General features: G+C 39.5%; 2 protein-coding genes across 3 annotated transcripts; both read left to right on the top strand.

Moving 5' to 3' along the window:
• The first annotated feature begins 371 nt into the window (after positions 1-371).
• On the top strand, positions 372-7,822 carry LOC104613359 (phospholipase D beta 1-like). Of its 2 annotated transcripts, none has more exons than XM_010281136.3 (10): positions 372-2,270; positions 2,659-2,778; positions 3,952-4,146; positions 5,414-5,677; positions 5,826-5,894; positions 6,008-6,155; positions 6,435-6,583; positions 6,658-6,843; positions 6,988-7,188; positions 7,332-7,822. In XM_010281136.3, exons 1-10 carry the CDS (start codon positions 1,179-1,181, stop codon positions 7,629-7,631), a joined length of 2,724 nt encoding a protein of 907 aa, XP_010279438.2. In that variant the 5' UTR covers positions 372-1,178; the 3' UTR covers positions 7,632-7,822. The 2 variants fall into 2 exon arrangements, with proteins under 2 accessions (XP_010279438.2, XP_088759987.1); XM_088903861.1 differs by having other exon boundaries at positions 1,034-2,207.
• Positions 7,823-20,484: 12,662 nt separating this feature from the next.
• On the top strand, positions 20,485-23,098 carry LOC104613358 (auxin-induced protein 5NG4-like). Its single transcript, XM_088902437.1, has 5 exons — positions 20,485-20,609; positions 20,741-20,803; positions 20,895-21,053; positions 21,154-21,400; positions 22,477-23,098. The coding sequence occupies exons 1-5, from the start codon at positions 20,524-20,526 to the stop codon at positions 22,603-22,605; spliced, it is 684 nt and encodes a 227-aa protein (XP_088758563.1). The 5' UTR covers positions 20,485-20,523; the 3' UTR covers positions 22,606-23,098.
• Positions 23,099-24,693: the final 1,595 nt, after the last annotated feature.

Raw genomic sequence — 24,693 nt, 5'->3', positions numbered from 1 at the left:
GCTAATATAAATCTTTGTTGTAGAGTAGGGATGCAACTTGTATGGGCTCGGGGTGGAAAATTGTGGTCTGGATGAGGTAGACACAAAGTTGTAAACACGTTTAATAAGCATTTAAAAATTTTTTTGACACCTGTCCTTTATAATACCATCCCCAGTTTTAAAAAAGATTAAGACCCACTTTTGACAGTTGTCAAAATATTTATCAAATACTCATTTAGTGTGCTTAGTTTGATGTACCAACCAAATCCAGTCTCAATTCCATTGTTAAAGTTTCTACGGACCCAGTGAAAGATGGGAGTGCAACCTCTCCAAATCAGGTACCCGACTTGCACCCTTGTTTCGATTCTCTCATGCACCCTCCATTCAGAAGTTTTTTTTTTTAATTTCAATTGGTAGTTTTAATATTTCTTGAAACTTGAAATTTTAATAATAATTTGTGGGTAGAAGATGGGAGCTCCCCTGTAAGTAACTAATAAGGGTGCAACTGCAACTTGGGTTGAAAATTGGTTAAATTTTGAATGGCTTGAATACAACCCAGAACCCAGTTGAAATTCTTTAATGTTAATTAATGTTAATACATCTGTTATAGCCTAATGAAAGTGTAGAACATGTGGAATTCATTAAGAATGCCAATTATCTAAGTCTGATCTAATTTGATTTGATTTCTTTAAAATTTATCAAATTATTAAAACGAAAAAAATAAAAAATAAATAAAAAATGGATCGGATTCCAATTTGCACCCTTCGAGTAGCACCAGACAAAGCAGTTCAGATTCCTTCCCATAACAACCCTATCTACACATCATCACAGCCGTACATTGAGAACATCTGATGTATCTGTATGTTATCAATCATGGGGATGTGGGTAGCATGGTAGGATAGGAGATCTGGATTTCATACAAAGATTCCAAATCACTGACCAACAACTTGACAGAGAAGTCAACAGGTACAAGTCAGGGCAGGGCTGTTTTGTCCAAACTGTCATATCTCTCGTTTACATTTATTTGGGGTCACTCCGTCACTCAGTTACCCGTCGGAGAAAGTAGTTAAGTCGATAACATAGTTCTCCGTCAGGGCGAGGAAATCCGAGTTCCCTCTGCTCTTTCGTCGCCTTCCCCCTTCTGTTTTCCTTCTTTGTTGGGTTATGGCATTATCGAGGTCACCGAAAACTTGACTAAGATGTCTTTGTCGTCCGAGTCTCCAAGTAATCTCTCAGACTCAAGCTTTGCTTCCTCTTTCCTCGACAACGGCGACGACGTAGGCTACAACGAACCTCTACCTTTTGAGGACTGGCCGTCTCCAGAGAAACTGTTGTTGCATGGGAATCTAGATATCTGGATCGATAAAGCCAGAAACCTTCCCCATAGTCGTCACCTGCACAGGAAGCTAATCGATAAGGTTCATAAGGAAGTATCTCACAAGCTTCGAAAACACTTGCATATCCATGACTCAAGTGAATCACTTGGCAAGAAATTACGGAGCAAAATGGCGAGCGAGTTTCACAAGCACATGCCTCATTTAAGCGAGCATTTTGTCTCAATTTGGCTATCTAAGGTCGACGCAAAGGCAAAGAAGAAATCCAAGGCCGCCATCGGAAGGAGTCGTGTGATTAGAGACGACTGGGATCCTCTTTGGAATCAGTATTTTAGTGTCCCTGTTGCCCATTACGCCGGAGAAGTTGGATTTGTTGTTGAGAACAACGACCTCATTAGCGCTCAGCGTGTGGGGGCCGTCACAATTCCTGCAGCGCATATTGTTTCAGGAGTGAAGATCGAGGGAACTTTTCCGCTCTACAATTCAGAAAGAGAACCGACTGGAGCTGTACTCAGCATTTCGATTCAGTACACCCCAATAGAGAGATTGGGAATTTACAGTCGCGGAGTGCGGTCTAGTCCGGAATCGGATGGCTCAGGCTCAGGGGTCCAAGGTGCATACTTCCCTCTCAGGAAGGGTGGAATTGTCAAGCTTTATCAAGATGCCCATGTTCCCGACGGCCACCTTCCGGAGGTGAAGCTCGACCATGGGTTGCACTACGAGCATGGGAAATGTTGGGAAGACATCTGTGAGGCGATTTGTGGAGCTCGGAGGCTAGTTTACATAGCGGGCTGGGCGGTGAACCACAAAATCAGACTAGTCCGAGAGAATGGTTTTACATCAGGTTGTAGACTAACACTGGGAGAGCTTCTCAAGACGAAATCGGAGGAAGGAGTAAGGGTGCTACTACTTGTCTGGGATGATCCTACTTCATGGCAATTCTCTGGTTTTAAATTTGTATGTCAGAAATTCTCCATGATGCTGCGTATTTTCTTTTCTACTTATTATTATTTTTTTCTTTGTTAAGTCATAAAAGTTAGGGGGTAAACGGATCGAATTCGAATAGGATCAGACAATAGAATAAGATTAGAAAATCCGATATTTAACAGATATTGAAAATTAATATTCAATTGGATTTGATTTGAATTGGATTAATTAATTATTTTAGATACTTAATAAATATAAAAATAAATATTTTATTGATATAAAATATATAAATATATAAATTATATAAAATATTTTATATATTGTATATATTGTATATAACATGCTACATTGATGTCTGACTCAGTTTTTAAAACCATGGTCTGAATATGTTTGCTGATAAAGATTTTATAATTTGCAGAAAGGAAAGATGGACACCTATGATGAAGAGATTCATCATTTTTTCAAGCATTCATCAGTAAATGTGTTGCTTGGTAAACGAATTGCTGCCGGTAGACAACACGGCATGTTGAAAAAACAGGTTTGAAGAGAAAAATATAAATCTAATCTATAATGTATAATCTCACTGTTACAAACATCTAATTCCAAATTCTCTTATTTCTGTATGTATGATAGAATGGCTAGCTCTTGCTTTAATTTTGTAGAGAAAACAATTGTACTTAACTCTGGCCTTAGTCCAGTCCGTCTTCTGATTAAACTCCAGCCAGAAATATTAGCTATAATTGTAGTTTAGGGTCCTCGTAGAAGAGATCAACTCTCATCTAGCTAATTTATATTTTATTCAATGATTAAAACCAGCAGTAGAAATGGAATCACTTTTCTATCTGGTAGCAGATCAATGGTCTTATCATCTGGGCTAAATGGATCAATCAATAATATCATAAATTAGACATAAAACAAAAACAGATAAAAATAAATAAAATCTAAAAATTAAAGAAATATTACAGAAAAATTAGTCATATCTCTGATATTACAGATTTATCATAACAAATAAAAATAAGTGTTAAAATGAGAATTATTAGCTAAAAATACAAACGAAAAGAAAATGAATGCCTGACTTGTAACACATTGATAGGGTCATACAGTTAAATGATTCAATCGATTGAATATTTGCCTTAAAAATGAATCTATATCTGCTGAGCACAATATATTACTGGTCATATTTATCCAGTCACATATTAAAAATATCGATGATATAAAGTATAAGAGATGTTCTCAATCGATGTGCGGCCATGTTTACCCAGCCACACAACACATTATTCTTCAATGTGCAAAACATTGAATGATGGGTTCTGATCACTCTAGTCTAGCACAGCTGACAAGTTATATGCTTTTTCCCCATAACTCCCGTGTCCCCCATACCTAATAAGCTTAGATGTGGATTTGACCCTATATATGGATCAAATTAAGATGAGTCCAAATAAATTATATATATATATAGCACAAATATACATGCATATAGATAATATATATGCATGCAATTGGATCGGTTTGGACCAATTGGAAACGTCATAATTAAGTTCCTACTTCAATTTCTCTTAAGAAAGACGGGTCCTGACTAGTACATTTTAGATAAAAATTTTTGCTGATTTTTGGTAATTTTAGATTACAATATGCATGCATACATACATACATATCTAGAAATTATTTCGACTTGTTACAATTGGAATATTTTCAACTTTCTCAATTTTAGGAGGCTGCTTTAATCTATACGCATCACCAGAAGATTGTAGTTGTGGATTCAGATGCTGGCAACAATATGAGAAAAATAACTGCTTTTATTGGAGGACTGGATTTATGCCAAGGCCGATATGACTCGCCAATCCATCCTTTATTTGCCACGCAACAAACAGTGCATAAAGATGACTTTTACAACCCCAATTTCAAGGTAATTTTTAACCTTTGTACTTCTAAGGGCTCATTTGGTTTGTGGAAATAAGGGTCTGGAATTGGCCCATTCTGATTCTAACTGTTTGGGAATCCTATTTCCGTTCCTCGTGTAATGACATTCCTCTATTTGAGGGAAGGCCATTCCCTCCCCATTCTTGGGAATGAGATTTCAATCCATCTGATTCCCATTTGAACTAAACAGTTTATGGGATAGACTATTAAAATTCCAATTTTGATTCTGAGGAATTTTGATTCCAATTCTGAATATGAATCAAACAGAACCAAAATTCTTTTAAGAATAGGATTAACATAGTAAAAAAATGGAAGAAGATATTGTTCATATAACCAAGAATTTAGATCAATTATATGCCTTTTATAATTGAAGGATGCAAATCTCAACCTCTAGGCAACCCTCTTGACAAACGGCCTGATTTTAATAGAAGCAGTTGAGAAGTGGGAGTCATGGGCCTCCCTATCTGTCTGCAATTGTTCATTGGTCGTTCACTAGAGGGTGCTGGGATTAAGAGTGTCAACCGGACTGGATTTGGGCCAATCCGATCCAGTCCAATGTAAGTTCATTATAAATTGACCAGGTCCAATCCAATCCAATAAATATTTTGGACCATTTTGGATCAGTCCAATTCAATGTCTGGACTGCCTAATCTATTCAAATTCGTTTTGATTTAGATTGGTTTCAACTCAAACCTGGTCCATTGACACCTATGTTCCTATTTTAGATCAATGGACCAGATATTGGCTTAGTCCAACCCAACTCAATATAAATTTATTACAGACAGACCAGGTCCAATCCAATATATCTTGTTGGTCAATCCAATCCATCCAAATTGATTTTGAACTGGATGGGGTCCTATCCAAAATCCGGTCCATTGACACCCTTAGCTGGGATCATCTATCCTTCACACAGATATAGAGGTAGGTACACAAAGAATTAAGAGTTGAGGTAGTGAGAAAAATGATCTGTTAGCAGTTGAGTTAGAAAATTAATATAAACTTAGCGAAATACATTATATGGTCAATTAATTAATTAACAAAGGAAGATTAGGATATAGAAGATACAAGCTAGGCATGCATTGTCATTAAAATTCCATGGTGAAATCGAAAGAATAACAACACCATTGAAGAAACTCAAGTCTTATCTGTCCTTTTATGTTCTTTGCTAATGATAACCAAGTCAGAAAGATTAAACAATAACGTGCATTGGTAATGACTTAATTATTGGTTATATGTTCCCTAACCCTAAGTAGGCTCCTCCTGTTCACTGTCCACGACAACCCTGGCATGATCTACATTGTAAGGTTGATGGTCCAGCAGCATATGATGTTCTCATTAACTTTGAAGAGCGTTGGAAAAAAGCTTCAGAACTGCATGGAATTGACAAATTAATAAAACTTGGTTCCAAGTATCACTACACTGAAAGTTTGCTTAAGATAGACAATATACCTGAGATACTTGGGATGCTTAATGCTCCTTGGTTGAGTGAGAATGATCCAGAGGCTTGGCATGTGCAGGTAATTACGAAATTTCACTTAAATTAACGACGACATTAGTTGTTTGCATTGCTTGTTTGATTCTTTCATATATAATTATGATGGAAATAATACCTATATATTTATATATTGATAATTTAATTTGTTCTTCTCTTATAAACAATTGTAGGTTCTTCGCTCAATTGATTCAAATTCTGTAAAAGATTTTCCTACTGATCCAACGGAAGTCGCAAAAAAGGTGAGAGAACATTAACGATCGATTTGTTTATCCCTTTCAACCCAAATTTTTAACTTCCTTTGTTTTGTTTGGTAATTCAGTAATTAACCACCAGTTCTTTTGTACTATGACAGAACCTAGTCTATGGGAAAGATGTAGTGATTGACATGAGCATACATTCTGCATATGTAAAAGCTATCAGAGCCGCCCAACACTTCATTTATATTGAGAACCAGTACTTTCTTGGATCATCATATAATTGGTCTTCAAAGCAAAACACAGGTGCACACAATAAGCTTTAGATGAAGAACTGAAACTAGATATTGAACTCCTATAAGCTAAGGAAGGGAAATTAAGTCAATTAAGGAAGAGGTTTCCCTTCCTTTTCCTTTTCTTTCAAACCAAACACAACCTTAGAGAACATTTAAAAAATGGAAGTTGTGGAGCTGAAAACTTCCTGATCAATTAATATTTTGGTTATTTACTTGAAGCGAAAAAAAAGAAGGTTATTTACATTTCCCTTGTGTCTTAGTTATAGGCAAATGTGTTATGTGGGTGCAGGAGCAAACAATTTGATACCAATGGAAATTGCACTGAAAATTGTGAACAAGATAAAAAAGAATGAGAGGTTTTCTGTGTATATAATTATTCCCATGTGGCCAGAAGGTATTCCGACAGGAAAAACTGTGCAAGCAATTCTCTATTGGCAGGTGCAATCCAAACCCAAATTAACTTCATATTGAATGTTTGAGACAGTACTGATACGCAATATGAAATTCTACAGCACAAAACAATGAAAATGATGTACAAGATGGTTTACAAGGCTTTGGAAGAATCTGGACTTGAGAAGATGTATGTGCCCGAAGACTATTTGAACTTCTTTTGCCTCGGAAATCGGGAAGAAATAGACCAGAATGGCTCTGCTTCATGCCATGGAAAACCTGCTAAGTGGGAGGAAGACACCCCTCAAGTAGTTCTTTTTCTTCTCCTTGAGTTTCAAATTTCTCGAAACTGATACTGGTTGATCCATTGCAAGTGAATTACAAGATATGCTGTTATTTTCTTCCTCTCAAAACTGAAATTAATGCACTAACTAATTCTGATGTTAACACAGAAACGTACTGGGAAGAGTACTGGACGCTTTATGATCTATGTTCATTCTAAAGGGATGATAGTGGATGATGAATATGTGATATTGGGCTCTGCAAATATCAACCAGCGATCCATGGCTGGCAACAGAGATACTGAGATCGCTATTGGTGCCTACCAGCCTCAGCATACATGGACAAGAAAGCCATCTGGTCCACGAGGGCAGGTGTGGTTCTGTTCTGTGTGTGCTAATTAATTAAGAAGCACTACTACTGAAGTACTGATCATGTTATCTTACCAGAGAGAATTAGTTAAAGAAGTGATCAATGAATAACTAATTAGTTTGGTGTCTGGGTGTTGTCTGTGTAGGTTCATGGTTACAGGATGTCACTCTGGGCAGAGCACATGGGAACTCTTGAGGAGTGTTTTGGACACCCAGAGAGCCTTGAATGTACAAAGAGGGTCAGGGCACTGGGGGAACAAAATTGGAAACAATATGCTGCAGCATCTGATGAGGTTGGGGATATGAAGGGACACCTTCTCAAGTACCCCATCAAAGTAGATATGGAGGGAAATGTGAAGCGTCTTGATGGTTACACTGCTTTTCCTGATGTGGGAGGGGAAATAAAGGGAACATTTGAGAAGATCCTGGAAAACATTACCACATAGGCTGTGTTTGGTTTCTAGGAAAACATTGCAGGGAAACGTTTACAAACCTTGTATCTTCCTTTCCCTACCTTTGTCTATGAGGCTGAGCAATTTTGAAGATGGTTCATTTTTGTGGGCTGTAATAATGGAAGATATTTTATAACCAACTTTGTTTAGTAATGTGCAGTTTTTTCACTGAGATTGTATTGCCATATCCTCTTCCTCGACATTTTATGAATTTCTTCCCAAAATTCTGAGTGAAGACAATTTGTTGTGAGTTGTGACGAGAAGTGCCCCAATAATTCTTCAGGAGACATTTAGAGCTAACGGACGTCCATTTAGCTTTGCATGAATTCAAAGGGGGATGCGTGTGAATTGGGATCTGCTCCTCACACAGGGCTTCTTCTTCAAGCGGAGAAAGCCATGTCAAGGCACAGGAAAACAACCCTCAAGTTCGTAGATCCTTCCCTATCTAGCCGGCGGTCATACGACGGCTGCCTGCAAGTCATTGACCAACGACTTGACTGAGAAGTCAACTGGTACAATTCAGGGCTGTTTTGCCAAACAGTCATGCATTTCTTATCTCTCGTTTCCATTTATTTTGGGGTCACTCCGTCACTCTGTTGCCCTTCTGAGCAAGTAGTTAAGTCGATAACATAGTTCTCCGTCAGAGCGAGGAAATCCGAGTTCCCTCTGCTCTTTCGTCGCCTTCCCCCTTCTGTTTTCCTTCTTTGTTGGGTTATGCCATTATCGAGGTCACCGAAAACTTGACTAAGATGTCTTTGTCGTCCGAGTCTCCAAGTAATCTCTCAGACTCAAGCTTTGCTTCCTCTTTCCTCGACAACGGCGACGACGTAGGCTACAACGAACCGCTACCTTTTGAGGACTGGCCGTCTCCAGAGAAACTGTTGTTGCATGGGAATCTAGATATCTGGATCGATAAAGCCAGAAACCTTCCCCATAGTCGTCACCTGCACAGGAAGCTAATCGATAAGGTTCATAAGGAAGTATCTCACAAGCTTCGAAAACACTTGCATATCCATGACTCAAGTGAATCACTTGGCAAGAAATTACGGAGCAAAATGGCGAGCGAGTTTCACAAGCACATGCCTCATTTAAGCGAGCATTTTGTCTCAATTTGGCTATCTAAGGTCGACGCAAAGGCAAAGAAGAAATCCAAGGCCGCCATCGGAAGGAGTCGTGTGATTAGAGACGACTGGGATCCTCTTTGGAATCAGTATTTTAGTGTCCCTGTTGCCCATTACGCCGGAGAAGTTGGATTTGTTGTTGAGAACAACGACCTCATTAGCGCCCAGCGTGTGGGGGCCGTCACAATTCCTGCAGCGCAGATTGTTTCAGGAGTGAAGATCGAGGGATCTTTTCCGCTCTACAATTCAGAAAGAGAACCGACTGGGGCTGTACTCAGCATTTCGATTCAGTACACCTCAATAGAGAGATTGGGAATTTACAGTCGCGGAGTGCGGTCTAGTCCGGAATCGGATGGCTCAGGCTCAGGGGTCCAAGGTGCATACTTCCCTCTCAGGAAGGGTGGAATTGTCAAGCTTTATCAAGATGCCCATGTTCCCGACGGCCACCTTCCGGAGGTGAAGCTCGACCATGGGTTGCACTACGAGCATGGAAAATGTTGGGAAGACATCTTTGAGGCGATTTGTGGAGCTCGGAGGCTAGTTTACATAGCGGGCTGGGCGGTGAACCACAAAATCAGACTAGTCCGAGAGAATGGTTTTACATCAGGCTGTAGACTAACACTGGGAGAGCTTCTCAAGACGAAATCGGAGGAAGGAACAAGGGTGCTACTACTTGTCTGGGATGATCCTACTTCAAGGCATTTCGCTGGTTTTAAATTGGTATGTCAGAAGTTCTCCATGATGCAGAGTATTTTCTTCTCTACTTAATATTTCATTTTTCTTTGTTAGGTCCTGGAAGTATGGGTGTAAACGGATCGAATTCGAATCGGATCAGGCAATATCTAAATTCGAATCCGATTAGAAAGTCTGATATCCAAATTCAATTCGATATATGACAGATACTGATTAAATATTCGAATATTCGATTAGATTCAATTTGAATTTGATTAATTAATTATTTTAGATAATTAGTAAATCTAAAAATAAATATTTTATTGTTATAAAGTGTATAAATATATAGATTATATAAAATATTTTATATATTGTATACAAGAATTAAATAATCGGTCGAATTTGGATATTTATCGAATCAAATCAGGTTATATACGAATTCGAATCCGATTAATTATTCGGTAAGAATAGAATTTCCAAATTCAACCGATTATATATTTGAATTATCCGATTTCTATTTGATTATATCGAATATCGAATTCAAAATCAGATTATCAAATACCGTTGACACCCCTACCTAGAAGCGTCAAACTAGAGTTACTGAATTGTTAATCCCATACCTGATACAGCAACTTGTCTAGTTGCCGAATTAATTTTTTTTCTTTGATTTTTTCGCCATCCTTGTGGCATGAGGGATGGCACACAGTTTGTGGCCCAGTTAGCGCAGCTTGAGCACAAAGCCCAAAGGCCTGTGTACCGGGCCTAGGTTCAGGGCTTAGCTACGTCTGGTTTTAAATTGGGCCCAGTCAATATCTAGATTATATTGTCAGATACATGTATAAGAAGTTGAACTCAAATGCAGAGGGAAGGGCCTGGATTGTCAAATTGGATTTGACCTTGGGCTCAGGTCTTAGGTCCAATTCTTAGGGTTGAGATTAAACCTGGCCTATCTCTGGCTTGAACTCCTAGTATGTTCCAGTGCAAAATTGAATTAGATACATATTTTGCACATGGTTCAGTTATACATCAATAATTTGTGTTATTCAATGAAAATTCATCAAAATTCAAGGAGGTGAGGAGTTTTATTGACTAACAAGAATACATGGGTATTTATATACTGTGCTCACATAGCATCTACTTGCATATTGGAAATATCTTCCATACAAATTTGTTAAATTTATAGGAAAATGTTCCCAATGTAGGAATGTGGGACTGGATTCGCAACAGAGTTTTTACTTGCAAGGAATTTCGTCACTCGTAATTGAACACATACCAAAGGTTGAATGGTATAGGAAAAAAATGCAGAAAATATATAGGAACATGCTACGTTGATATCGTCTGGGTCAGTTTTTAAAACAATGGTCTGAATATGTTGCTGATAAAGATTTTGCAATTTGCAGAAAGGAAAGATGGATACCTATAATAAAGAGATTCATCATTTTTTCAAGCATTCATCAGTAAATGTGTTGCTTTGTAAACGAATTGCTGCTGGTAGACAACACGGCATGTTGAAAAAACAGGTTTGAAGAGAAAAAAAATATAATTCTAACCTATAATTTATAATCTTGATGGTGCACGATCTGACTACTCTTAGCTGGAGGGCGATCCGGATTCCAGGTGGACGGTGAGTTGGATTGATCTACAAAATAATATATCAGAGAACTCGGGGTAGCTAAACAGGCGAGGTCGCTCTAATGCTTAAGTCTTTAAGTATAGTGTAAATGTGAGCTGAATGCTTAAGAGTTTGAGTGCTAGAGAGTAGAGTAATCCCGCATACCTCTCTTTTTTTCTCCCCCTAGGTCTTTGGGGTTGGTGCGTTATATAGGCATTGTTCAGTGTGAGCCTCACGCACCGCATCCGAGATTTCCGGGAGATCGTGCCTAACCGGTCCGAAATCATTGGAGGTAAACATCATGCACGTTGACCACCCTCCAGAACGTTCGGTACGTGGGCCAACTTTTAAGAATCATGGGAGTGTCGGGATATGCATGCCGAATTTGTCGGCGAGCACGTCTCGCAGGTCACCACCTGGACCTCAATCAAACCGGCACGCCCTCGAGGTAGGTCGCTCCTTGTGTCAAGGTCACTTCGGTCCGTGACGAGGTGCTGCAAGTTGGCCCTAGACGAGATGCCTCTAGCCGACCTGAGTTGTGGTCGAGGTCGCCAGGTTGGCGGTGATGGCAAGTCGCTTGATTTGGGCGAAGAGAAACCACGATCTGGGACTCCAAATCATTGCTTAGGTGGTGTCTATATGTCAACTAGCTGTTCCAAGATGCCATGTATCATAATGTCATTGGAGGGCCAAATCCACCCTCATCAAATCTCATTGTCACAAGCATCTAATTTCAAATTCTCTTATTTATGTATATATGGTAGAATGGCAAGCTCCTCCTTTAATTTTGTAGAGACAACAACTTTGGCCCTAGTCCAGTCCATCTTCTGATTAAACTCCCGCTAGAAATATTAGTTATAGTTGCAGAGGGTCTTCGTAGAAGAGATCAACTTCCATCTAATTCATATTTTATTCAATGATTAAAAACAATTTAGAAATGGAACCACTTTTCTATCTGGGTGACAGATCAATGGTAATGATATCATAAATTAGACATAAAACAAAAACAGATAAAAATAAATAAAAGCTAAAAGTTAAAGAAATATTGCGGGAAAATTAGTCATAAATTATAGATTTATCATAACAAATAAAATAAGTGTTATTAGAATTACAAGCTAAAAATAAAAAAAATAATAAACAAAAAGAAATGGAATATCTGGCTTGTAACACATTCATAGGGTCAAACACTTAAAAGATTCAATCGACTGAGTATTTGCCTTAAAAATGAGTCTAGATCTTCTGAGCACAATACATTGCTAGCCATGTTTATCCAGTCTCATGTCCAAAATATCAGTGATATAAAGTACAAAAGATGTTTCCGATGTACGGCCATATTTGTCCAATTGCACAACACATTCCTGGTTCCAATTTCAAATGAGGATTTAAGCAAACTTTTGACAAGTTCATTATTATTCAATGTGCAAAACATTGAATGATGGTCTTGCAACATGTGTTAGCAGATTATCAATTACCTCTTTCTTCTCATCATAAACCTACCTTCTGTACACCATGTCAGCAAGGCAAGGGACAGCGCCTTCTATTTGTTCCTTGTGATTTAGTTGTTAATGCTCCATTATACATTATTTATTCAGATTTGTGGGGCCCCTCCCCAATTAGATCTGTTAATGGTTATCAGTTTTACATTATTTTTGTGGATGGTTTTACTCGTTTTACATGGATATATCCATTGTTTCGTAAATCTGATGCACTTGCAATGTTTCTTCAGTTCAAATCTATGGTTGAAAATTTACTTGAACAAAAAATCAAAATTCTCCGGATAGATGGGGGCCTTTAATTTGTCAAGTTTAATGGTGTTCTTGCTAGCCATGGCATATTACATCGGGTTTCATGCCCATACACTCAATAACAAAATGGCTTTGCCGAGAGAAGCCATCGTCACATTGTGGAGACAGGATTAGCCCTGCTTGCTCGTTCCTCTATTTCTCTTCATTACTGGTATGATGCTTTCCACACAGCGGTGCACCTAATCAATCGCCTTCTACAGTGCTTGGTTATGTGAACCTGTTTGAAAGATTGTTTGCCAAGAAGCCCAACTACAATTTACTACATATCTTTGGGTGCCAATGTTTTCCTATACTTCAGCCCTACAACAAACATAAACTTGAGTTTCAGTCCCGAAGTTGTGTTTTTCTTGGCTATCCGGATGGTTACAATGGATACAAATGCCTTGATGTTGCCTCAGGCCACATATACATTTTCCATGATGTGGTTTTTAATGAAGATTGTTACTCGATGTGTTCTCTATCTTCCTCTACTGCTGCTTCAACTGATTGCTCTCACTCACTTGGGCCACCCCTTGTGGTACCTAAGCAATGGTTACATACAACGGCCCACCCTCAGCCTAGTTCAACTAACAGTTCTCAGTTTGGGTATTTGGTTTCTCATCATCCTCACCTGAACCAAATTCAGTATCGCCTTCTATTGCTCCTGCAATTACAGTTCCCCACATATCTGCTGAACCGATGTCTACAACTTCTCCACATGTATCTAATGAGTCGTTGTATACAACCCCTCCCCTAATTGGGCCCTCAGCTCCATCCGTTGTACCTCAAAACAACAACCCTATGGTTACACGATCTAAAAATGGCATATGGAAACCAAAGACCTTCTCTGTCACAAAGCATCCTCTGTCCACTGAGTATTGTTAACTAAACTCTTTTCATCAGGCCCATAGTGATCCTAAATGGTGGGCCGCCATGGATTCTAAGTTTAATGCCTTGGTAAAAAATGGGACATGGACCCTTGTTCCTAAGCCACCCAATGTTGAGCCCATTAGTTGTAAGTGGGTTTTCAAGCTGAAGCATTATCCTAATGGAACAATTGAACGTCACAAGGCATGACTTGTTGTTCGAGGTTTTACTCAACAGGTTGGCATTGGTTGCACAGATACTTTTAGCCTTGTTATTAAGCCCACTACTATCTATGTCATTTTGGACCTTGCTATTTCCATGGGCTGGTCACTCCAACAATTGGATGTTCAAAATGCATTCCTTCATGGGTACCTTGCTGAAACTGTGTATATGTCCCAATCACTGGGATTCAAGGACCCCCACCATCCTCATCATGTGTGCTTACTGCATAAATCGCTTTACGGGCTCAAACAAGCGCCTCGAGCATGGTATCATAAACTTACCAACTTCTTGCTCTCTTGTAGGTTTAATGCTTCTCAGTCCGATACTTCTCTCTTCTTGAAACATGGTGGGTCATCCTCTCTTTTTGTTCTCATCTATGTCGACGATATTATTGTCACGGGATTTGATTCCAAGGCTGTCTTTAATCTCATTCATTTGTTGGGTTCTCAGTTTGCTGTTAAGGACCTAGGCCCCTTGCATTACTTTTTGGGTGTGGAAGTTCTACCCACTAGAACGGGCTGGTCGCCCTCGCACTATCCCTACTCCGTAGTCCGTAGGGAACTTCATGGCCAGGTAGTTGGTGGAAACCGCTACGCAAAGTGCGGGGGTAATAGGTCAACCTACTATGGCATTGTACGGGGAGGGAGTCACGACCACCGGGAATGTATGCTCGAACCTCGTGATGTTGGGCCACATGCCGACCTCTACGAGTACTGAGACTCGACCTAGTGGTCTGACCTCTTCTCCACTGAAGTCCACCGAGGGTGTATCTGTTGGCTTGAGATCGCCTTCCTAGAGCTGGAGCTTGTCGAATGCGTCCTTGAACAGGATTTCCGCTGAACTGCCTGAATCGACTAGGTCACACTTCACCTCGAAGTCGTTGATCCTCATCTTTATGACTAAGGCATCATCATGGGGATATTGAACCCTGTGCGCATCATCCTCCATAAAGAATATTGGATCTTTGAGCCTAGGTTGCTTCAGTGGATTTTGCTCCTCACGTTCCAGTTTGCAAACCTAGGCTTTCCCTGCTACTGAGGTGCAACCCGCGACATTGGAAGGTCGTAGAGATGAAGTGCGAGGTGAACATCTGCACGAACTGCGCCCAACTCTTGATCATCCCGGGCGCGAGGTTTCTGTACCATGTGCAAGCTACTCCTTTGAAGGTCGTAGAGAAGGCAACGCACATGCAAGATTCATCAGCCCCAGCTAGGTGCATCTGGGACTGGAAGGAGTCTACATGATGATTTGGGTCGAATGACCCGTCATACTTATCCAGTGGAGGTACTTTGAAGTCCTTCGGCATCAGGGTCGCCAGGAGCTCAGAGGACAAAGGAGATGACACGGAGAGGAGGGGAGCGGTCTTCGTGGCTTCCGAGCTCGCCTCCTCTTTACCTTTAGGTTGCTCGGGCTGACTAGGTCTGGTGAGCTGGCTTGGAGCTACTGCTCGACGTGCCTTAGGACACCGCCTTTGCTGCTTCTTGACTGGCTCCGCATTAGTGTTGCTGACCTCCGTGTTGTCGAGAAATGTCCTAGCATGGAGTGGCTTGGACTGCTGACGCTGGCTGCTGTGAACAGAGGGGCCTCGTCTGGAGTCCGCGGCCAGAACCCCGGACCGGTACCCTACAAGCGAACCTTCAAGTTGTGAGGGCCGAGGTGAAGTAGCTCTGGCGGGCTGAGTGTCTCTCGACCTGTTCACTTGCGGCGAGGCGGGAGGAGTAACTTGCCTTTCCCTCCTACCGCGGGATGAGACCTAGCTCTTGAGAGGATTCTGGATCTGGGAAGTCTCTCCCCGACGAGGAGGGCGATTATTCTGATGGAAAGACTTGTTCTAGTGTGCCGCCGGATGCCGAGGTGGAACCGGTTGTTGATTATGTTGCAGCGGTGGGAATTGCTGCTGGTAAATGTGGTGCAAAACCTGCTGCTGGTAATGCTGAAATTGCTGGACCTGATGCATTTCGGCTTGAATAGCACGCATGCAGTGTACCAGGTCGTCGAGCTGATTCTGTCCGACTCCAGGGGGAACCATAGTTGGTTCAGAAAAAGTCGCACCCACTACAGGAAGAAGTGGGGCATTCACGGGCACAGTTGCTTGAGGCATAGTCAGCGTTGGTGAACTAACCGATGCATACAGTTGGGATCTGAGGTTGCCCCCCGGAGACGTTCATTTCACCGTTCTGTCTGGCGTTGCTAGAGGATGCCATTGATTATGAGTTTGAGATTTTTGGTGGAAAGAGGCTTCTAGTAGCGATTCCCATAGATGGCACCAATTGATTTAGCGCGATCTGGCTGCTCCCAGCTGGAGGTGACTTGGCTTCTAGACGGACGGCAGGCTGAACTTGCAAGCATATCAGAGAACCCCGGGATGCTAACCCGGTGAGGTCGCTCTGATGCTTAAGTTAGTAGGCTAATAGCGAGCTGAAATTGCTTTGAAAATGAGAGAGCTTGAGAGCCGGATATCACACATACCTTGCACCCCTGGGGGGTGGAGCCTTTATATAATGGAGTCCTCGCGGGTTTCGCGAAGTAGTTCCGGAATCCTCCTCATGGTGAGATCCGTTTCCACGATAATGGGAGATAGTGTTGCTAACTGATAAGGTTTATCGTGTCCGCCCGAATCGGCCGGGGGAGATAACACTGGCTGTTACGCGGCGTGATCCCGTGAAGTTCGGGAACCGTCGAAGGGATTTTCAGGAACCTCACAATGGCACGTCGGTATCCCCGAGCTGACACCTTTAAGTCCCGAACTGAACTGAATGTCGAAGTGCCTTGGCATCTAAGTGTTCTTGTTGTGATCTAGTAACGAGGTGATCTTCGGGGTGACCCTATCTCGAGGTCACTTTAGCCCGGGATAGATGGGTACCCGAGACTGTAATGCGGCGGGCTGATGTTTCTGAGTTGTCATTTGCTTAGTCAGGTCGTGTCCACGTGTCCCCCTTTTACGAGTTCAAACGAAATCACCCTTCATCAAAATCTATGGTTGAAAATTTACTTGAAAATAAAATCAAAATTCTCCAGACAAATGGGGGCGTTTAATTTGTCAAGTTTAATGGTGTTCTTGCTAGCCATGGCATATTACATCGGGTTTCATGCCCATATACTCAACAACAAAATGGCTCGTCGAGAGAAGCCATCATCACATTGTGGAGATAGGATTAGCCCTGCTTGCTCGTTCCTCTGTTTCTCTTCATTACTGGTATGATGCTTTCCATACAGCAGTGCACCTAGTCAATTGCCTTCCTTCTACAGTGCTTGGTTATGTGAACCTGTTTGAAAGATTGTTTGCCAAGAAGCCCAACTACAATTTACTACATACCTTTGGGTGCCAATGTTTTCCCATACTTCGGCCCTACAACAAGCATAAACTTGAGTTTCGATCCGAAGTTGTGTTTTTCTTGGCTATCCGGATGGTTACAAGGGACACAAATGCCTCGATATTGCCACAAGCCACATATACATTTCCCGTGATGTGGTTTTTAATGAAGATTGTTACCCGATGTGTTCTTTGTCTTCCTCTACTGTTGCTTCAACTGATTGCTCCCACTCACTTGGGCCACCCCTAGTGGTACCTAAGCATTGGTTACATACAACGGCCCACTCTTAGCCCACTTCAACTAACAGTTCTTAGTTTGGGCCTTTGGTTTCTTCATCATCCTCACCTGAACCAGATTCAGTATCGCCTTTTATTGCTCCTGCAATTACGGTTCCCCACATATCTGCTGAACCGATGTCTACAACTTCTCCACACTATCTAATGAGTCATTGCCTACAACCCCTCCACTAATTGGGCCCTCATCTCCATCCATTGTACCTCAAAACAACCACCCTATGGTTACATGATCTAAAAATGGCATATGGAAATCACAGACTTTCTCTGTCACAAAGCATCCTCTGTCCACTGAGTATTGTGAACTAAACTCTTTTCATCAGGCCCATAGTGATCCTAAATGGTGGGCCGCCATGGATTCTAAGTTTAATGCCTTGGTAAAAAATGGAACATGGACCCTTGTTCCTAAGCCACCCAATGTTGAGCCCATTAGTTGTAAATGGGTTTTCAAGCTGAAGTGTTATCCTAATGGAACAATTGAACGTCACAAGGCATGACTTGTTGCTCGAGGTTTTACTCAACAGGTTGACATTGATTACACAGAGACTTTTAGCCTTGTTATTAAGCCCGCTACTCTTTGTGTCATTTTGAGCCTTGATGTTTCTATGGGCTGGTCACTCCAACAATTGGATGTTCAAAATGCATTCCTTCATGGGGACCTTGCTGAAACTGTGTATATGTCCCAACCACCGGGATTCAAGGACCCCCACCATCCTCATCATGTGTGCTTACTGCATAAATCGCTTTATGGGCTCAAACAAGCGCCTCGAGCATGGTATCATAAACTTACCAACTTCTTGCTCTCTTGTAGGTTTAATGCTTCCCAGTCCGATACTTCTCTCTTCTTGAAACATGGTGGGTCGTCCTCTCTTTTTGTTCTCATCTATGTCGACAATATTATCGTCACATGATCTGATTCTTAGGCTGTCTCTAATCTCATTCATTTGTTGGGTTCTCAGTTTGATGTTAAGGACCTAGGCCCCTTGCATTACTTTTTGGGTGTGGATGTTCTACCCATTAAAACGACATGTTCTTATCACAAAAGAAATATATCTCAGATCTATTGTTGCAAATTCACATGGGTGGTTCTAAGCCAATTACCACTCCTTTACAGCCTGGTGTTCATCTCTCTTAATCTGAAGGCACTCCTCTTTCGGACCCACGTGAATATAGATGGGTTATTGACGCACTACAGTATATCTTAGTCACCAAGCCCGATTTATCATTTGTTGTTGCTAAACTATGCCAGTTCATGCACTGCCCAACTTCAGCCCATTGGGCCCAAGTTAAGTGCTAGCTGCGTTATCTCAAGCACACGCTTACATTTGCCCTCACCGTTGACAGTTCTCGAGATTTTTCTCTTACTACATTCTCTGACGCGGATTGGGCTAGATGCCCTGATGATAGAAAGTCTCATGGAGGTTTTTGTGTTTTCGTGGACCCCAATATTATTTCTTGGTCCTCCAAGAAGCATCCTACTATTTTGAAGTCTAATACGGAAGCTGAATACAGAACTATTGCCCTCGCTGCCTCCGAACTCCTTTGGCTTCGTTCCTTGCTCATGGAACTTCACATTCCACTCTCCACTCTGCTAGTACTTTGGTGCGATAATATAGGGGCTACGTACCTCTCTTCCAATCCAGTTTTTCACTCTCACTCTAAGCATATTGAAGTTGATGTGCATTTTATTCGCCATCATGTCCAACATAACAACCTTGTCGTTCGTTTTATCTCTACCAAGGGCCAACTTGCAGATGGTCCACAGTTTGCATGGCTTCGTGGCAAATTGAAAGTTGACACCCCAACCTTCAACTTGCAGGGAGTGTTAGGGATATCATTGTCCCTAGACATGTGAAGACCTCCATCATCTCTGAATATAGAGTTCGTGATAAGGGGCACCAACAAATTGATAAGTCATGCCCTATTTAGGAGTCTTGTACATTATGTTAATGTTACGTGTACACTAACGAAACTGATTGTACAGATGACTATATATAATACAATACGACTCCACTATTAATCAGTTGAGTGTGGAATTATCTTCTTTTAATCTCTGCTGTTCATCTCTGTTTCAACTTCAAGTTCCCATCAAGTTTGTTCAAGTTCTTTCACTTTATAGTGGAAAACATGCTCAAAATGCTTACAAATTAAATTGTTCCACACATTATTAATTCATTCTTTTAAACATCACAGCGAAATTTAAAGAAAAAAAATTCATCACTAAACTTGACTTTTCATTTTTTTAATCATGATTTAATGAAGAATCTTAACCAGTTGTTAGTGATTTTACCCAAAATCTTTATTTCAGATCGGTCTAATAAAAATTAGGGGAAGTTAATACCATTTTCTCCAACATTTAAGTGCTTAATTTTTTGGGTAATTTGAGTTCATCTCCATTCCCAATTCGCAGGGGGGGGTTGGCCGTCTGGGTTTAAATACATTTGGCAAATCAATAAAACAATTTTGTGGGAAAATGCTCTAAAAAGGCATAATTTTTTCCATTGACGACATTTGTACTTGTGGACCACTCAACTTTAATTAGGAAAGAGAGTGTCATCTCTCTTTAATAAATTGTATTTGGACAGAATGATGAGTGCTGGAATGACCTGTCGACCTGGGTTACATTATTGACAAAGGGATATATCATAGTTGAATCATTAATGTTATTAAAGTATTTAATATAAAATATGAGAATCCGGCCAGTTGCACATTGGGAACAGATATTCTCAATGTGCAGTTATATAATATGTTGTAAATCATCAATAAAAAGTAAATAGACCATATAATAATATCTTTAAAGCAATTTGTTGAAGTTATTATTTAATGTATAATCAATTGTGAAAATAAACTATATTTGGAAATGTAATATAAAGTGGCCAAATTTGGACAAACACAATAATGAATATAGTTGCAAGAGAAGCATTGACTTCACTTCTAAATTCTAGCTTTGACATTATTGATAAGTGCTGTATTTCCCATTATCAGTAGAGTTGCACTCGACATGGGTGTCAGCAAAGTTGTTATGACAGTGTACAGAAACATCATTGCACTGATTTTGTTGGGACCTTGTGCTTATTTCTTAGACAAGTGAGTTTGATATCCATCTTGCGTGATCCTCATGTTTTGGAAACATATAGGAGGCAGCTCATCTAATTCTTCTTCTTCTTCGTTCTTTGTTATAAAAGAAATATATATGACTGGTTAATTTTAATACTCAGGGAAGCAAGACCACCTCTTACTTGTTCTTTGCTGGTTAAGTTCTTCCTTCTTGGATTACTTGGGTAGGTGGAAACTTGTTGAGGTTTTCAGTATTAGTTGCTCAATTCCTTTTGTCTGTGTAGTTTGCTTCTTATTCGCTTTTCTTATGTTCAGGGTCAGTGTAGTTTGCTTCTTATTCGCTTTTCTTATCTTCATGGTCACCGGTCTTCAAGGGTTTTTTCTCCTTGGTTTATGCTATATGTCTCCAACCTTTTTATCAGCGCTACAAAACTCAGTTCCAGCAATTACTTTTGCCATGGCTTCAGCTTTGGGGTAATTTTTCAAGGACTTGAGAATTTCCCAAGTTAATAAATTTTTGTGGTTGTTTATGAAAGTAGTCTTATGAGACTTCTTTGATCTCTCTCTCTCTCAGGTTTGAGCAAGTTAATGTCTTAAGAAGAGATGGGTTGGCAAAAGTGGTAGGAACCATTTTAAGTATAGGAGGTGCAACCATTATTACTCTCTACAAGGACCCTCCTCTGAACTTCTTACAGCACTCACAGAGGAAATCAGTAGAGGAATACATGGGCTTGTATTCAACGGAAGTGAAGAATTGGGCATTGGGTTGTCTTTATGTACTGGGCCATTGCTTATCATGGTGTTCTTGGATGATACTTCAGGTAATTAGAAACTAATTAATTATTCTGAGGACAAGAAGTATATATGTAGTTCCTATGATCTTTAGCAATCTTGATACCAACTTTTATATACCCGCATGCATAGGAGATGTATATAAATTTCTGGCTAATAAATTCAAAGTTAGAAATTGCTCTATAGAATTAATCTAATTATAATCTATAGATCTTAATATCCTATTATCCCTGATGAATTTGCTCTTCTTCAATTTATCTTTTGATGTCGATCTTCATTCATATTTTATGATCATAATTCTTTTCTCCCAATTATATCCACAATTCCCTCATTAACAGGCTTCAATAGTAAGAAAGTATCCAGCTAATAAACTATTTATCACCTGGTTTACATGCCTCTTCGGACTACTGCAGTTTCTGATAATAGCAGCCTTTACAGAAACAGATATCAACCACTGGAAAATCCAATCAAGAGAAGAACTTATCGCCATCCTCTTTGATGTAACTCCCTCAAAATCCAACAACCATATTTCGTTTTTACTGAGTTTATGCTCATATGATAAATGAATTTGATGGTCGAATTCAGGCTAATCTAATTTGGCGCTCTCCTTTGCTTCATTCTCTATTTCTTTCTTTCTGCTCATCATCTTAGGCTTCGTTTGTTTGGGGTGTAAAAACTGGTTCGATGTATTTTTATATTCCGGTTCAGTTTTGCGGCCATTTGGATGGAGTGTAAAAATACACCGAAAACCGGTGTAAAAGTGATTTTCGGTTTTATTTTACTTGGATTATCGATGTAAAAATCCATCGAAGTAAAGAAGGTGTAAACCAACGGCTCTTCGTCTTCGTCTTCGTCTCCTCCCATCGTCTCTCTCTCACCGTCGTTTGAAGTAAACAAGGGTACTACGCTTCATCTTCGTCTAGTAGTCCTTCTCTAACCGTCGCTTCGTCTCCTCTCATCGTCTTCGTTTTCGTCTTTCAAAGTAAACAAGGGCACTTCGCAAGCCCTTGTTTTCTCACCGCCGTTCTGCTGGTCCTCTTCCACTCCCTCCCTCTCTTTCGCTCTTTCTCTTCTTTTCTCACTGTTTTCTTTCTATTTCTCACAGGTTCGAATGCCCTCATCTCAGAACACAGAGACGTCCATCATCCCCAACTCGCAACGAACAGAAGGTATCAAATCTAGAGCTTGTCATTCGGATCTGAGGGAATGCTGTAATTCAGAAATTTACAATTAATTATAGTAAAGACAGTTATTATGGTTAATAATTTTCTAATAATTATTTTCAACTTCTTAATTTCAGTTATTTAATAAAACTTTCCTTAAGTATTAGTTTGCCATTAATTAATAGCCATGAATAATCACTGTTCTTAATGTGTTCAAGCGAATCAAAGTGTCATTAATTAATTTTCTATTTGATACGTAATAATTAATTATTGGGAAATTGTTAAAACTTATCATGAGTTTTCAGCATTTCTCTTAAATTCACCACAACTTTTTAAATGTCTAAAACTCATCATGTCATTAAGTTTTTATTTTTCAAAACTCACTTTCCATTAGTGCACCATTAATTAGGGGTGAGCAAAAAGAGCCAAAAACCGAATCGACCGAAACCGAACTGAAAAAATGGTTAACCGATAGTTTCAGTTCAGTTTGATATTATTAAAAAACCGATAGTTCCGGTTCAGTTTCAGTTAACCTTTTAAAAAAACCGACAGTTAACCGAACCAACCAATATATACTAATAATACATATATTATATATAATACATTATATAATGTATAATTTATATATTATATTTTTAAAATTGAATAGAGGATTCGATTTTAACCTAATCGTCCTTTCCACTTTCCCTCTCCGAGCTCTCTCATCTCTCTTCTTCCCCAATGGATCGACAGCCTCCGCCCTCTGACCGAATCACCGACATCCAACGACCTCCGAGCTCTGAGCGTCCGACTGACATGCCAACTGTCTTAGTATCTCTCACTTTCAGTTCTCTCTCTCAGACTCTCATATCTTCTTCTTCCCCAACGGGCCAGACCAACCGATGGGTAGATCCATGGAGGGAAAAGGAAATACTTGCACTCTACTAAGTTTTACCCCTTCAAAATTCAAAGCAAGAAGAGAGGAGATTATTCGAAGTATAGAGCTCTCAGGACTCAAATCCACTTTCGAACTAGTAGATCCATGGAGGGAAGAGGAAATACTTGCACTCTTGAGAGTCAGGTCTAGCATGGAAATTGGGTTTTCTGACTTCATTTAGGAACAACACATGTTTCCAGGTATGTATCTTATTATTCCCATGATTCCTTCTTGTTTAAGCGGTTATGACTTCATTTAGGTTATTTATTTATTTTTTCTGTTTTTCTTTTCTCTTTAGAGCTGAATTATGAAAAATTTAGGAAATGCTTGAAAAACCAAGGTTTTTAGGAAATGCTTAACTTTTGGGAACTATTAACAGAAATGCTTAACACTTGCTTAATGAAAATTTTAGGAAATGCTTCAAGGTATTTCCCTTTTTTTTTAATTTTGAGTGCATAAAAAAAACTGAAAAAACAAATTGCGATAACCGATCCATCGGTTAACCGATTGCATTGGTTCGGATAATTAAAAAATCGAACAGATTGGTTCGGTTCAAAAAAATGACACGGTTCACCGTGAGAACCCCTACTGTTAATGCCTCTTAATAGAGGTGTCCCTGTCAGCATAAATAACAATTTTCATAACCAAATTACCCTTGAATGGCGAGTTAGAGGAAAAGAGTCTTTTTCAGTTTTTAATTTCTTTTTTTTTTACATTTTTAGTGTTTTTTTTATAATTTCCAATGTTTTTTTTATTTTCTATTTTCAAAAATCGATAATTTTTTCTGTATTTTTTGTTATTTATTTGCAATTTCTATGTTTTTCTGAAATTTTTGGTGTTTTTTCTACAATATTTATTTTCTGATTTTGTTTTTCAATTTCTATAGTTTCTATAATTTGAAAATATTTTTTTTATTTGTTTTCAATTTCTATAATTTTTTCAATTTTTTATAGTTTTTGTGTTTTTATGTATTTTATATTTAAAAATATTTTTTAAACTTTTTTCATGTTTAAATATTAATATATATGTATATTTATCTATGAAGATTAAAACGATGATATATTAACACATTTACTGTGTTTAACGTGAAGTTAATAGTTTTAGACACTTTCCCTTAATTATTTATTTTATTATTAATAATTATTAAACAATAAGCGAACAGCTGTAAATCACTTTATCCATATAATTAGTGAAGTGATCGGACAGATGAAATTTATAAAAGCGGAAAAGTGACCCGACCCAC

Source organism: Nelumbo nucifera, chromosome 4 (assembly GCF_055504915.1).
Source record: "Nelumbo nucifera cultivar China Antique chromosome 4, China Antique-T2T, whole genome shotgun sequence".
Classification (NCBI taxonomy): domain Eukaryota; kingdom Viridiplantae; phylum Streptophyta; class Magnoliopsida; order Proteales; family Nelumbonaceae; genus Nelumbo; species Nelumbo nucifera.
The sequence above is the reverse complement of the archived record's forward strand: the minus strand, read 5'-3'. Positions and strand labels throughout refer to the sequence as shown.

Coding starts and splice junctions, on each gene's coding strand:
- LOC104613359 (XM_010281136.3), top strand. CDS start 1,179: ATGTCTTTGTCGTCCGAGTCTCCAAGTAATCTCTCAGACTCAAGCTTT. Junction 4,147..5,413: donor TTTACAACCCCAATTTCAAG/GTAATTTTTAAC, acceptor AACCCTAAGTAG/GCTCCTCCTGTTCACTGTCC. Junction 7,189..7,331: donor CATCTGGTCCACGAGGGCAG/GTGTGGTTCTGT, acceptor TTGTCTGTGTAG/GTTCATGGTTACAGGATGTC.
- LOC104613358 (XM_088902437.1), top strand. CDS start 20,524: ATGGGTGTCAGCAAAGTTGTTATGACAGTGTACAGAAACATCATTGCA. Junction 21,054..21,153: donor GCCATGGCTTCAGCTTTGGG/GTAATTTTTCAA, acceptor TCTCTCTCTCAG/GTTTGAGCAAGTTAATGTCT. Junction 21,401..22,476: donor GTTCTTGGATGATACTTCAG/GTAATTAGAAAC, acceptor TATTTCTCACAG/GTTCGAATGCCCTCATCTCA.